Source organism: Garra rufa, chromosome 5 (assembly GCF_049309525.1).
Source record: "Garra rufa chromosome 5, GarRuf1.0, whole genome shotgun sequence".
Lineage (NCBI taxonomy): Eukaryota > Metazoa > Chordata > Actinopteri > Cypriniformes > Cyprinidae > Garra > Garra rufa.
The window spans coordinates 52,764,272-52,778,410 of record NC_133365.1 but is presented as its reverse complement, the minus strand read 5'-3'; the positions used below and the strand labels follow the sequence as shown (position 1 = coordinate 52,778,410).

At 36.2% G+C, this 14,139-nt stretch overlaps 2 protein-coding genes across 2 annotated transcripts; one reads left to right on the top strand and one right to left on the bottom strand.

Annotated features, from left to right (window-relative positions):
- Positions 1-2,562: 2,562 nt before the first annotated feature.
- LOC141335828 (thiosulfate:glutathione sulfurtransferase) lies at positions 2,563-11,424 on the bottom strand. Its single transcript, XM_073841385.1, has 4 exons — positions 11,118-11,424; positions 6,667-6,789; positions 6,430-6,592; positions 2,563-3,125 (listed from the first exon to the last, which is right to left on the bottom strand). The coding sequence occupies exons 1-4, from the start codon at positions 11,272-11,274 to the stop codon at positions 3,071-3,073; spliced, it is 498 nt and encodes a 165-aa protein (XP_073697486.1). The 5' UTR covers positions 11,275-11,424; the 3' UTR covers positions 2,563-3,070.
- Positions 11,425-12,157: 733 nt separating this feature from the next.
- On the top strand, positions 12,158-13,892 carry LOC141335373 (cystatin-B-like). Its single transcript, XM_073840810.1, has 3 exons — positions 12,158-12,325; positions 12,963-13,064; positions 13,505-13,892. The coding sequence occupies exons 1-3, from the start codon at positions 12,254-12,256 to the stop codon at positions 13,631-13,633; spliced, it is 303 nt and encodes a 100-aa protein (XP_073696911.1). The 5' UTR covers positions 12,158-12,253; the 3' UTR covers positions 13,634-13,892.
- Positions 13,893-14,139: the final 247 nt, after the last annotated feature.

Sequence of the window (14,139 nt, the reverse complement as noted above, 5' to 3'; positions counted from 1 at the left end):
CTTGTTCTTGCGTTTCCCACTGGTCTTGGTGGGAGCCTGGACGGGCGGGGCGGCCGCCCTGGGACCGGCTCCACGGCGCCGCCGTGAAGGCTGCTGCGCAGGCTGCTGTGGAGCGGGGGCGGAGGCAGGGGGCCGCCCTCGGCGACGAGCAGACCGAGGTGCCGCCGGCGGCTGGGTGGAGGCAGCAGCGGGAGCACGCCGGGGCAAGATATGACTGATGGCCTCAGTCTGCTTCTGGGCGGCCGAAAACTGCTGGGCGAAGTTTTCGACCGCGTCGCCGAAGAGGCCGGTCTGGGACACGGGGGCATTCAGGAACCTGACCTTGTCTGCTTCCCTCATGTCGGCCAGACACAGCCAGAGATGGCGTTCCTGGACCACCATCGTGGACATCGCACGACCCAGAGACCGCGCCGTAACCTTCGTCGCTCGTAGCGCGAGGTCCGTAGCGATACGGAGTTCACGTAGAACTTCCGGGTCGTGACCACCCTCGTACAGGTCCTTCAGTGCCTGGGCCTGATGGACCTGTAACAACGCCATAGCGTGTAGGGCGGAGCCAGCAGCGCCACAAGCCGTGTAGGCACTGCCGATCAGAGCCGACGAGTGCCTACAGGCCCGGGAGGGGAGCAACGGGTTGCCCCGCCAAGTGGAAGCGGCGCCGGGACACAATTGCATCGCCACCGCACGCTCCACCGGCGGGACAGCCGCGTACCCCCGCGCTGGTCCGCCATCAAGGGTGGTGAGGGAGGACGTGCCACTGGAGCGGTTTCTGGCAGTAAAAGGTGCCGTCCACGTCCCAGTAAGCTCATCATGCACCTCCGGGAAGAAGGGCACTGGGGTGGGACGCTGAGAACCAGCGCGGGCCACCCCAAGATACCAGTCATCCAGCCGAGAGGGGTCGGGACGTGATGGAGGGTTCCATTCAAGCCCTACCCTCTCGGCGGCCCGGGAAAGCATAGCCATCATCTCGGGGTCGGTATCCGGCACCGCTGACCGCCCAGTGGACGGCAGCGATCCGGAATCGTCCTCCCCCGAGAAGTCTGGCTCACCCCCCGATGCAGCGATTGACATCCGGTCGTCAGGGGGAGCCCCAAAAGTAATGAGCGGTGCCTCACGAGGAAGACCCGAACACTCTTCTGGGAGCTCCAGATGGAACGGGCTGTCGGTGGAAGGAGGAACCCCCAGCGGATCATCCGCCGGGAAATTCCCCACCGTCACCGTCAGACCAGTCAGCCCTCTGCCAGAGGTAGAGTCCCCCCGGCGTTTGCCGGGGGGAACGGTAGATCTGGGCAGAGGAACTGGCACCCCGCCCCTTTGCAGGAAGCGGAGTCTGGTCCGCAGCTCCGTGATGGACATGCCGCCGCAATGACGGCATGACTCATCCACAAACGCCGCCTGAGCGTGCTCGATACCCAGACACGTCAGACAGCGATCGTGACCATCACCTGGCGCCAGGTAACGACCGCATCCAGAAACGCACGGGTGAAACGGCATTGTGTTTCAAACACCTCGTCTTTAAAAAGACGTTCACCCGTGATACTCTTTTAGAAACTGCTCAGTGCTGAAGCACACAGGGGAGATGGCCGCTGCGACACAGAAGGCAGGTAGTGCAATCCTTGACTGCGCGCTTTTTCCACCCACAGGAGACCACCACCGCTGACGCGCCGTACCGCCAACACCGCAGTGAAGAGTTCTTGTATGAAGAATGGCTCGTTGCGTCTCTCATGGAAAGATCGGCTCCGATGCGAAATGCTGTCTATGCATTGCACCTGCTGTGTATTTATGCTCACGCTGTGATCAGCGACAGCTGGATGCAATCATGCATGCCAATGTGCATTGGCTCGTTTAGTTTACACACGAAGAGGATTGGTATCTCTAAAGCGATATCCCCAATTCGTCGGTCTCCGACGTGACGTCGTAGAGACCGACTGAGAGGGAACTGAATTTGTTTATATAGAGCATTTATGTTCTTGTTGTGAAGAACTAGCGTGAATCAGAATTTATTTATTTTTTGGAAATCCCTGTTACTATACTGTTCATGACATCAGAGTTTCAATATTTTGAATTAGATTCAATTATTGAATTTTCATTAAAATTTGAGTTAAGGTTTAGCAGTTTTGTGTGCTTATATACACTGCTGCTTAAAAGTTTAGGATCAGTAAAAAAAATTTTTTTTTTTAAGAAATGAATACAATAGTTACCCAGAATGTGTTCAATCAATAAATAAAAGTGATAGCATGGATTTACATTGTTAGAAAAGATTTATATTTTAAATAAATGCTGTTCATTTTAACTTGTTATTCATCAAAGAATCCTGAAAAAAAAACAAAAAAAACAATCACAGGTTCCAAAAACATATTTGGCAGCAAAACTGTTTCCAACATTGATAACTCTAATAATAAATCAGCATATTAGACATGTATTTATGTATATATTTATTTTAGTTTATTAAATTAAATTAGTTTATTAAATATATTATTTCAGTTTTGGTTATTTTACTACATCAATTTAAACTAAATGAAAGTGAGCAATGTTTTATTGGCAAGTATCTGAAAACAAAAATATTTGTAATATTATTTTATTTAAGTTAACGTTTATTTCAAGTAAAAAAAAATATTTTAATTTAAGATGACAATAACAACCCTGTTTGTTTGTCATTACTGTCATCATTTTGTCAATAGTTTTTACTTTTATGTCATAATTCCTACCTTTTATTTCAAAATGTTTACTTTTTTATCTAGTCATGACTCAATCTGTCAATGTAAATGTACATTTTATGTCAAACTTTTTATTATGTTAGTGCTATGGTTAATTGCTATGGAGTTTAATCTGACAAAATCATATCAAAATCATACTATGGCATAAAAACAACCAAATTATCATAAACATTTGCAATGCAATATTCATTAATTATTTATTATCATTTTCTCTTTTTTTTTACCAAAAATATATAGACATCTGAGATATTCTGAATAATACATTTTTGGTCTGTGTTGTCATTTTTACAATCAAGTGCTGTATAAATTTCAGTCGTCATCTTCACAGTCTTTCACAGAGCGGAAATTAGTTTTGTTTACTGAGGTTCCAGCTGAATCCATTCGTTGTATCCTCCTGCATAATGACGGGCCCTGAGAAACAAAAACACACACATTATGATGAGTTTTGTAATTTGTGAGTAAGCATAAATTAAATGAATTATTATTATTATTATTAGGTTTTTGTCTTTTTAAGCAGATTAAAACACACACACACACACACACACACACACACATTTAATTGCAGTATTTGTAGAGTTTTTTCTAGCAAATAGTAATTTTATTATTTTAGAGCAAATGACTATAGCCTTTACAGTGTATTATTTTATTAATTTATTTTCAGGTATGTATGTATTTTTTATTTATTTTATTTTATTTTCCTTAAATTGTTTGTGTAAACCATTGCCTGTGTAGTGTTATGTAGATGTCCCCAGAAGATAAAAAAACATAAATCTTATGTTTTTAAACCTAGAAAAACACTTTTCTATAGCAAAAACACAACTACAACAACAAAAACACTAAAACCATAAAGAAAACCATTTTGTTACTTGAAATAAATCAAACATTACCTGAAATAAAAATAAAAAAAATACAAAAAAAAAATACAACTTCTTTCATTTCAGCTAGTTACGAAGGAAAGATTTCTCGGTTTCATTTAGTTTAACTTGATTTGCTAAAATAATTCAAACTTAAATAAAAGTCAGTAAAACTATACAGATATATGTGACCCTGGACCAGTCTTAAGTCGCTGGGGTATATTTGTAGCAATTGTCAAAAATACGTTGTATGGGTCAAAATTATCGATTTTTCATTTATGCCAAAAATCATTAGGATATTTAGTAAAGATCATGTTGCATGAAGATATTTTGTAAATTTCCTCCCGTAAATATATCAAAACGTATTTTTTTGATTTGAAATGTGCATTGCTAAAAACTAAATTTGGACAACTTTAACGCTAGCCTTGAAAAATCCAGACCCTAATCTATTAAAGCCCCACTAAGTAACTTTTCCCTCAATGCTCCCTCTACAGGTTAGAAGCGGAATTGTCCATTACCGCTGTCGTAAATAATTTAGCCTACCGTCGCGTCACATGCACGTTATTTGTTTGAAAGGCTATCCAAGACCGGCTTTGGAAATAACGATGTCCAGTGACAAGGTAGAGTATGTTGTATGACATTATAAAAGTATGAAAACCTTTAGTGAAGCCTGCCATGAAGCAAGTCGCATTTGTAGTAACATTTGAACTACAAAACCGCGACCCGACGACCCAAACTTACATAGTGCTGTTATGGCTGATAGAGGGTCGCAAAGTGAATGCGAAAGTGCCGTTTCACCCTGTTATGAGTTGATGAACCACTGACATGAGTTCGGAAACATTATTTTAAGGTAAAAAAAGTTACTTAGTGGGGCTTTAAGATTAAGGGTCTGGCATCGAGCAATGAAAAGGGCCTAACTCGAGGGGCGGCACCAAGCATGCATTTGAAACTCTAACTGCACGCAATTGGATAACTCCTGACCAATCACAACAATACACGGTGTGACGTATCCAGAGCGACGGTGAACATATAAGAGTGGATTTCAATTTTATAACATAAACAATGTGACAAGATTAATAACTATTAATTACAACAGCCGAATCAACCTCATAAAACAATTAGGTCCGATCAAACTATTCATTAACTATCAACTAATATGTGGATAGACGCTAGCACTAGCTTTTCATTTAGCAGCGAGACATATCGTCCTGTTCAAGTTAGGCTACTGTATTACTATTGAATAGTTCCGTTTTTCGTTACAGTAAGTTTACCAAGTGACTCTTACATTTGTAAATGAGATGGACCTCATCCACCACAATCCCGATCAGGTTGTCCCGGTAGACCTTGTTCGCTAACATTTATCGCCACTTCTTTTTTAACAGCCAGGACTCGAGACTGCCGAATGCCATCTGGCATTGCCCGCTTCGGATCTGTTCTTCTTCGTGGTCGCCCCATGCGCTTAACTACCAGCGGAGCTAACTGATAGATTAAACTCTTGCTGTATCCAGTCGGCAAAACAGCAAAAACGTCCTTCTTGCAAAGGAACGATTCGAGCGCGGTTTTCTGTTCCTCTTTTATATGAAAAGCCAAGTCTAACTCGTTCATTGTAGCGGCCAAAGCCGTTGCAAACAACTGGTGTTCATCTGTAGTCATCTTTCAATGTTTACTAAATGATTCCGGAAGTCGTACACTGCAAAAAATGCTTTTCTAGCTTAGATTTTTTGTCTTGTTTCCAGCCAAAATATCTAAAAATTCTTAAATCGAGAAGAATTTTCTAGATGAGTAAAAATTATTGTCTAGTTTTCAGAAAAAAAGGTCAAAATTAAATGCATTTTTGCTTGAAACAAGCAAAATAATCTGCCAATGGGGTAAGAAAAATAATCTTGTTTTCTGTTTGAAATAAGATTTTTTTTCTCACCCCATTGGCAGACTATTTTGCTTGTTCTAAGCAAAAACTCACTTAATTTTGACTATTTTTTTTCTGAAAAAAAGAAAATAATTTTTACTTGTCTAGAAAATCCTTCTTGATTTAAGAATTTTTAGATATTTTGGCTGGAAACAAGACGAAAAATCTAAGCTAGAAAAGCATTTTTTGCAGTGTAGCGCTGTCGTCATCAGCTTAGCTCGCCTCTGGCCCGCCTACATCAGATACACCGATTTGATTGGTTCCCAGAACTGCTTACGTAATGCAGTAACGTGCATCATTGCTCGATGCCAGAGTGTCTTCCAGAGACAATTCAAATTGTGCTCTCGCGAGACCTCTGGATTTCCAGGATACTTTCCAGGATACTACGCCAGAGCGCGTGCACATGTGACGTGACTGATGCCAAACTCGTGCTCATGACAGATGGACGTGGCTGTGTATCAAAGGTAAAAAATGATATAAATACTGTTCAGTTTCTCACAAAAACCGATCGTTTCGTGTCTTAGGACATCAATGTATCGTCACGAGCCGCAGGGTGTAATTTGGATTTGTCTGTGCATGTTTTTGTTTACTTTTAAAGGTCTGGTGCCCATCCACGTCCATGATAAGGCTGGCAGACTGCACCGGTTTTCATTAAAAATCTTTGTTTGTGTTTTTCTGAGGAAACAAAGTCACCTACATCTTGGATGCCCTGGGGGTAAGCAGATACACATCAAATTTTCATTTTTGGGTGAACTACCCCTTTAATATCCAAAAATTTACCCTTACGACTGGTTTTGTGGTCCAGGATTCACACATTTAAAAATGCTAATAAAAGATTTTTCAGTTAAAAACCATGTAGAAAAAACCTCTGTATTAAATTACACCGATAGAAATGCCCCATATATAGGAATACCAGTGTGTGTGTGTGTGTGTGTGTGTGTGTGTGTGATCATACTTGCTGTATCCCAGATCTCTTGCAAACTCCAGCGCGGTGAGGCTGCGGATGCCCCTCTGGCAGTACAGCACAAAGCCTGAGTCCTCTAAACCAGGCTTTGGGACGCCGTAGCGCTCTCTAAACTGATCTGGGCTCAGTTTGAGGGCCTGCTCCACGTCTCCCACTGCATGACCAAAAACACTGTAACTCATCATGTCTGTGTGTGTTTGTGCAGATCTTTGTGTGTTGGTGACTTACAGGGAATGTTAGTGGCTCCTGGAATGAATCCTGCTTCCAGCTCGTCTGGTTCACGAACATCGAAGAGCTGGATGCTTCCGGTGGACATCATTTCCTTCAGCTGCTCGTACGTCACAACATCATCTGAAACACACCACAGGTGAGAACATATCTGAGTACTGACTACAAACTGCTGTTAATTCATACACAGTGCCTTGCAAAAGTATTCATACCCCTTCATTTTTTTCACGTTTTGTTGAGGCATTATGTTAAACTGCTTTAAATTAGTTTTTCCCCCACATCAATTTACACTTCATACACCATGATAATGACAAGGCAAAAAACAAATTTGCAAATTTTACAAATTTATTAAAAATAAAACACTGAATTAAGTACATTGCATAAGTATTCATTGTAACTCAGTACTTAGTTGAAGCTCCTTTACTGCCTCAAGTCTTTTTGGGTATGATGTGACAAGCTTTGCACGTCGGCATTTGGCAATTATCTGCCATTCTTTGCCTCACCTTTTCACCTCTCAAGCTCTGGCAGACATTTTCTAGAGTCCTAGTTGATCCAATCATCTTCCATTATGGATAATGGAGGCTACATGCTTCTGTGAACCTTCAATGCAGCAGATTTGTTTCTGAACTCTTCCCTAGATCATTGCCTTAACACAAGTCTGTCACTGAGCTCTACAGGCAGTTATCTTGACCTCAGGACTTGGTTTTTGCTCTGATATGCATTTTCAGCTGTTAGACCTTTTCTGAGACGTGTGTGCCTTTCTAAATCAGACTCATTCAAATGAATTTGCCACAGTTTAACTCCACTCCAAGTGTAGTAACATCTAGAAGCAATATGAATGCTCCTGAGCTAAATTTCGAGTGTCCCAGAAAAGGGTATGAATACTTTTTTTTTTTCTAATAAATTTGCAAAGTTGTTACAAACCTGTTTTGTGCTTTGTCATTATGGTGTATGAGATGTAGATTGATGTGGAAAAAAGTAATTTAAAGCAGTTTAACATAATGCTGCAACAAAACGTGAAAAAAAATGAAGGCACTGTAGTATGTTTTTAAAATGTCTTATGTTCAAGGCTACTTTTTGAAAATCTAAAATTCAGTAAAAACAGTAATATTATGATTTAAAATAACTCTTTCTTATGTAAATATATTTAAAATTTTAATTAATTCTTGTGATGCAAAACTGAATTTTCAGCATCATTACTCCAGGCTTCAGTGTCACGTGATCCGTCAGAAAAGAATAACAATTCATCTAAGTTACAATGAAATAATTAAGATATATATAAATAACAGGGTTGTGCCACCTATAGAAATGTATTTGTTTAATTCAAATATTTTATTACATTTATATTTTGTTAGACAATTCTTTATTTTGCCCTCTAAAACTGACTAACAGTGGAAACAGTGCATCATCAGAAAAAAAAAAGTGTGTATTACGTAATGCGTCATAGTGTAGATTCTCATGGGAATGTAGACTCCCACCCAAACACAACAATAACCTGAATGAATCAATAATCATAAGGGTTTGTCATAGTAATTCATCAAACTAAACAAATATACTACATGTGAAAGTAGTTTTTCACTCAAAAACATTAATGCAGCATAAGAATAAGGTACCGAATATCACAAGCCAGTCAAGAACATGTATGAATAAAAATAATAATTTAAAAATATATATTTTTATAAAAATGTAAGACTTTTAATAAAATAAATTTTTATAAAAATTTATGAAAGCGTGATAATTATAACTATTTTCTCATAATTACAACTTAGTACGTCATAATTTTGATTTTTTTATCCCAACATTAGTGCCATAATTGTATAATTTTTTACTTTTTTACGTATATATAACATTTTACTTTTATGTCATAATTTCTACTTTTTTTTATCTCAAAATGTTTAGTTTTTTTTCCTCATGATTAATCAATGTGTCAGAATTTTAACTTTTTATCCCAACATGACTTTTACTTTTATGTATACATAACATTTTGAGTCTTATGTCAAAATTTCAACTTTTTATCTATGGTATGTCATAATTTCGACTTTTTTCTATTTTTTACTTTTTATCTCAAAATTGTAACTTTTTATCCCATCATGACTTTAATTATCTCAATTTTAACTTTTAATGTCATAATTTTTATGTTTATGTCATAATTTCTACTTTTCATCTATGGTATCTCATAATTTCGACTTTCTATGCCATAATTGACTTTTTATTTGATCATGTTTTGTTTTAATTTATACTTTTTGTCTCATAATCATTAGAGTATCTCATAATTTTGACTTTTCGTGTGATAATTGACTATTTTCTCATAATTATGACTTAGTATGTCATAATTTTATTCCAACATGACTTACTTGTCATAATTGTATCTATATTTTTTACTTTTAATTTATATATAAAATGTTACTTTTACGTCATATTTTTACTTTTTATCTCATCATTAATCAATGTGTTATAGTTTTAATTTTTTTTAATTAAAATTTTTATGTCATAATTTCAACATGTTATCTATGGTGTGTCACAATTTAGACTTTTACCTATCTCATAATTTTTACTTTTATGTGATGTTTTTTATTTTTTATCTCAAAATTGTAACTTTTTATCTCATCAGGACTCAATGTGTCAGAATTGTAACTTTATATGTCATAATATTCACATTTATGTCATAATTTCTACATTTTATCTATGGTATCTCATAATTTCGATTTTCTATGCCATAATTGACTTTTTATCTGATGGGTTAGGGTTAGGGTTAGGTAATGATTTTTATCATTTTGTCATAATTTCTACTTTTTGTCTCATAATTTTGACTTTTTGTGTGATAATTATGACTGTTTTCTCATAATTAAGACTTACAACATGACTTACTTGTCATAATTTTATTTCTATTTTTTACTTTTAATGTATATATAAAATTTTACTTTTACGTCAGATTTTTTACTTTTTATCTCGTCATTAATCAATGTGCCATAGTTTTAACTTTTTTTGTCATTATTTTGATTTTTATGCCATAATTTTGACTTTTTTGTCTCATAATTTTTACTTTTATGTCAGTTTTTTTTACTTTTTATCTAAAAATGTTTAACTTTTTATCCCATCATGACTCACTTTTTATGTCATAATTATTACGTTTATGTCATAATGTCTACCTTTATTATCTCATAACAACTTTCTATGCCATAATTTACTTTTTATCTGATAATTTTCTGTCATAATTTCTGCTTTTTGTCTCATAATCAGAAGAGTATCTCATAATTTTGACTTTTTGTGTGATGATTATGACTATTTTCTCATAATTTTATCTATAATGTTTTACTTATATGTATACATAATTTTTCTTTTATGTCATAATTTCTAAAGCCTACTTTTTATCTCAAAATGTTTACTTTTTATCACATCATGACTCAAAGTGTCGTAATTGTAACCTTTTTTGTCACCATTTTTAAGTTCATGTCATAATTTAGACTTTTTATGTCAGAATCTTAACTTATCATGACTCAGTTATTCAGACGTGTAACTTTATCTCATAATTTTTACATTTATGTCAAAATTTCTACTTTTTATCTGTCATAATTTTGACTTTTTTCTGTCTCATAATTTTGACTTTTATGTCATTTTTTTTTTTTTACTTTTTATCTCTGAATTTTATCCCATCATGACTCACTTTTTATGTCATAATTATTACGTTTATGTCATAATTTCTACCTTTAGTATATCATAACAACTTTCTATGCCATAACATAACTGACTTTTTATCTGATAATTTTCTGTCATAATTTCTGCTTTTTGTCTCATAATCAGGAGTATCTCATAATTTTGACTTTTTGTGTGATGATTATGACTATTTTCTCATAATTTTATCTATAATGTTTTACTTATATGTATACATAATTTTTCTTTTATGTCATAATTTCTAAAGCCTACTTTTTATCTCAAAATATTTACTTTTTATCACATCATGACTCAAAGTGTCATAATTGTAACCTTTTTTGCCACCATTTTTATGTCTATGCCAGAATTTATTACTTTTTATGTACGAATTTTTACTTTTTATCTCATAATTTTTACATTTATGTCAATTTCTACTTTTTATCTATGGTATGTCAGCATTTCGACTTTTTCTATCTTATAATTTCATCTCCTAATTATAGACATCAGGAAGGCTATGGCAAAGCCAACTAGTTCATCATATGATGCAACATTAAACTTAAATTGACCCTTGAGTCACTGACCATACGTGCAAACTCGCATGCTTAGGCTTCTGTGTAGACAGGTGTTACCTTTCCCATGTTCGTTAGATGCATAAAATTATTTTGTTTCGCAAATAAGCCATTAAAATACATGCATTGCCTATTAAAGTAGACTTTTGACACATTTCTCTAACATTTTCATCATTTCAGACATTATTATTACGCAATTAACTCAAATACAATAAGAGCTAAATATTTTACCTGTATCTAGAGGTCGACTGTCAGATGTTTGGGTCCATTTATTGCAGTTGTCATCAGCTCCATTCTCACACTGATCCGTACTATCTGCTAAAACAGACAGAAGTAGGAGCGCCACTAGAGCGCACACACCTGAACTCAGGTGCATCACTGGATTCATCTCTATCGAATTTCTTTAAAGTACAGACAAGATTAAGTCTAAAAAGTGCAGCTATGACTGATCTAAAGCAGTCAGTTTGATTTAACTAAGTATCAGTGTATGACTGAGGCGATTACACGAATCCAAGTGTAGCTGTCTGACAATGTTTACAGTCAAACATAAATTATGTTTTCCTCCAGGCGGCGCTCAGAGGCTCAAAATCCAATTACGCTATTCGTCCGCTTGCACACGCGTGGGCGTTTTATGTTTTATTAGAGATGTTTCACTTTAATCGTTTAAACCTATTATTTAAATAATCAATATGTGATATATACATACATTTTGTTCACAATCATTATTTTAAATGCAATTCAAATCAAACTTTATCAAGTAATCACAATGGATCGTGATTGGTGCGTTTATATCAGCGCTGAGAATAGTAACATGTACCACGTGACGGCGTCGCTTGCCTTTCTACTTCTGCAGGTGTCTCGACAATAAATTTCTCTTTAATAAAGTAATTAAGTAATTACAAAAGCCATTAAAATGAAAAAATGCCATGTGCAATTAAAATAAAAAAGTTTGTATTTATACGATCGGATTTCACCAATCAGACAGAACGCTTGGTCTCCTAAGCCACGCCTACTATTGTCTTTCTACTCCTTTTTGTACACGGTGTTGGTCCGCCTCGGACTAAACCAAAATATAAGCGGAACGAACCATGATGAATCAGATAATATTATGTATGAATATTTCACTATTTAAAAAACAACCTTATTTATATATGATTTAATTTATAATCATTACTTTTACAGCCATAACTTGTTGTACAATTGTTTTTATCAACCCCCGCTTCTTTTGAACACATGGTACGTTCCAGTGATGGCTCATAGTCATATGATCTAGACAACATAAATACTGTAGCACTGACATTTCTATGTATTGAACAGCCTAAAACACATTTTTACAACTCGACACCAATAAACGGCAAATTACAGTCATGTCTAAACCGGTTGGAGGTCCATCCGAGGTGAAGCAAGCCACACCTGAGGTGCAGAAGATCTGCGATGAGGTGAGACTGGAGCTTCTTCTTTTGTTTATATGCTGTAGGTCAGCTGATATGGTGATGCATGTGATGTGTATTGCTTAGTTATAAGCTATTTATTAATATTTAGAAGTCACCACGCTATATGTTAATAAAATAAGCAAATAATAAATAAAAAATGTACAATAGCATGCAGAAATTGCAAGGGAAAATGCAAGCTCAAAAAGTTATAAGGAAGCAGTTTTCGTTGCATTTGATTTATATATTTCATTGTTTTGTTAAATTAACTTATATTGTGTGACACACTGCATTATGGAAGATAAAAAGTTTATTATAGTCTTCAAAGAGCCAATTGTTATTACTTGGTGATGATACACTGCAGTGTTATCAAAAATGTGTGTTTTGCTTTGTGTCATAGTCTAGACCCATAAAATGAATAAATAAATGCTTATACAAAACACAAATGAATTGCCAATCTTCCCGTGATGTTGAGTAAGTGTTTGGGTGTGTCATAGTAATTCGTCAAACTTGACAAATCACATACTTTCTGCAAAACAGGCTTTTCAGTCTAGGTCAAAGGGGAAAAAGAAACACATTTTATGACTTTATTTTAATGACATTTTAATGTTTGCATTAAATATGAAATCTGTGTCTTTTGATTCAGGTCAAACATCATGCAGAAGAGAAGGCAGGGAAGAAGTTTGATGTTTTCGTTGCCAAATCTTTCACCACTCAGGTCGTGGCCGGAACCAACTACTTTATCAAGGTAAACTTTGAAAACCAGGATTTAAGCCAAAAAAGTATTCACCCTCAGGCCAAGGTGTGGAGGAGTTTGTTTCCTCATCAGATTTGGAGAAATGCAGCATTATAGTGAATGGGTGCCGTCAGAATGAGATAAAAAACAATAACCTACAAGTGATCCACACCACTCCAGTCCATCAGTTAACATCTTGTGCAGCCAAAAGCTGTGTGTTTGTAAGAAACAAATCAATTGTTGAGACATTTTTTTACTTTAAACAGTTGCTTCTAGCCAAAATACAGTCCATAATGACTTCACAAGATGTTAACAGATGGACTGGAGTGGTGTGGATTACATATGGATTATTGTGTTGTTTTTATCAGCTGTTTGGGCTGCGATGTTGCAACTTGCCTGTTGCATCAATATCTATTTTGTGTAGTATTTTCATGCTCCATATCTCTTTTCAGGTAAATGTAGGAAGTGATCAATGCGTTCATCTGAGGGTTCACAAGGCGCTTCCTCACACTGGAGGAAAGCTTCAGCTGCATGGGATCCAGGTGTCGAAAACTGAACAGGATCTTATTGAATACTTCTAATACATGCACACAGATGATAAAATGCCATACTGTATAGAGAAAACGCTGTTACAAAAGCTTTATTGAATTCTACACCATCAAATGATCTCCAGTTCAGTGCCTATTGTATGTAGAGGAGTTTTATAAGACCAGCACATATTTGTTTACTTTTACAAGCATTGTATCATGGTTAAATAATTGCACATGGTTATTTGGTCATTCCAAGGCTGTTTTATAAAATATCATGGAAATTCTAAAATAAAGGGAAATAAATTTCAAATTTCAAATTGCAAGTGTTTTTTTCCTAAAAGAATGTTTATGGGAAAATATATTTTATACAAATGTTTTTGTGTTCAAACAAAAAAGTATAGTGCATGTTAATACACTCAACTAAAAAATTGACACGACAATGAATCATAAGCCTTTTAGCTTGAATGAGCTGAGGGAAAAAAAGAAAGCAATAATGGAGCACCAAAATGGAGCACATGGTGTTTTCCATTCTTTCATATTAATACAAATAATAAAAT

What these genes read in the sequence shown, in the direction of transcription:
- LOC141335828 (XM_073841385.1), bottom strand. Translation starts at nt 11,274, where the DNA reads ATGAATCCAGTGATGCACCTGAGTTCAGGTGTGTGCGCTCTAGTGGCG. An exon ending in CAGTCGACCTCTAGATACAG is followed by an intron (nt 6,790 to 11,117) that starts GTAAAATATTTA and finishes GGTGTGTTTCAG; the next exon opens with ATGATGTTGTGACGTACGAG. An exon ending in AGGAGCCACTAACATTCCCT is followed by an intron (nt 6,593 to 6,666) that starts GTAAGTCACCAA and finishes TTGGTCATGCAG; the next exon opens with TGGGAGACGTGGAGCAGGCC.
- LOC141335373 (XM_073840810.1), top strand. Translation starts at nt 12,254, where the DNA reads ATGTCTAAACCGGTTGGAGGTCCATCCGAGGTGAAGCAAGCCACACCT. An exon ending in TGCAGAAGATCTGCGATGAG is followed by an intron (nt 12,326 to 12,962) that starts GTGAGACTGGAG and finishes CTTTTGATTCAG; the next exon opens with GTCAAACATCATGCAGAAGA. An exon ending in GAACCAACTACTTTATCAAG is followed by an intron (nt 13,065 to 13,504) that starts GTAAACTTTGAA and finishes ATCTCTTTTCAG; the next exon opens with GTAAATGTAGGAAGTGATCA.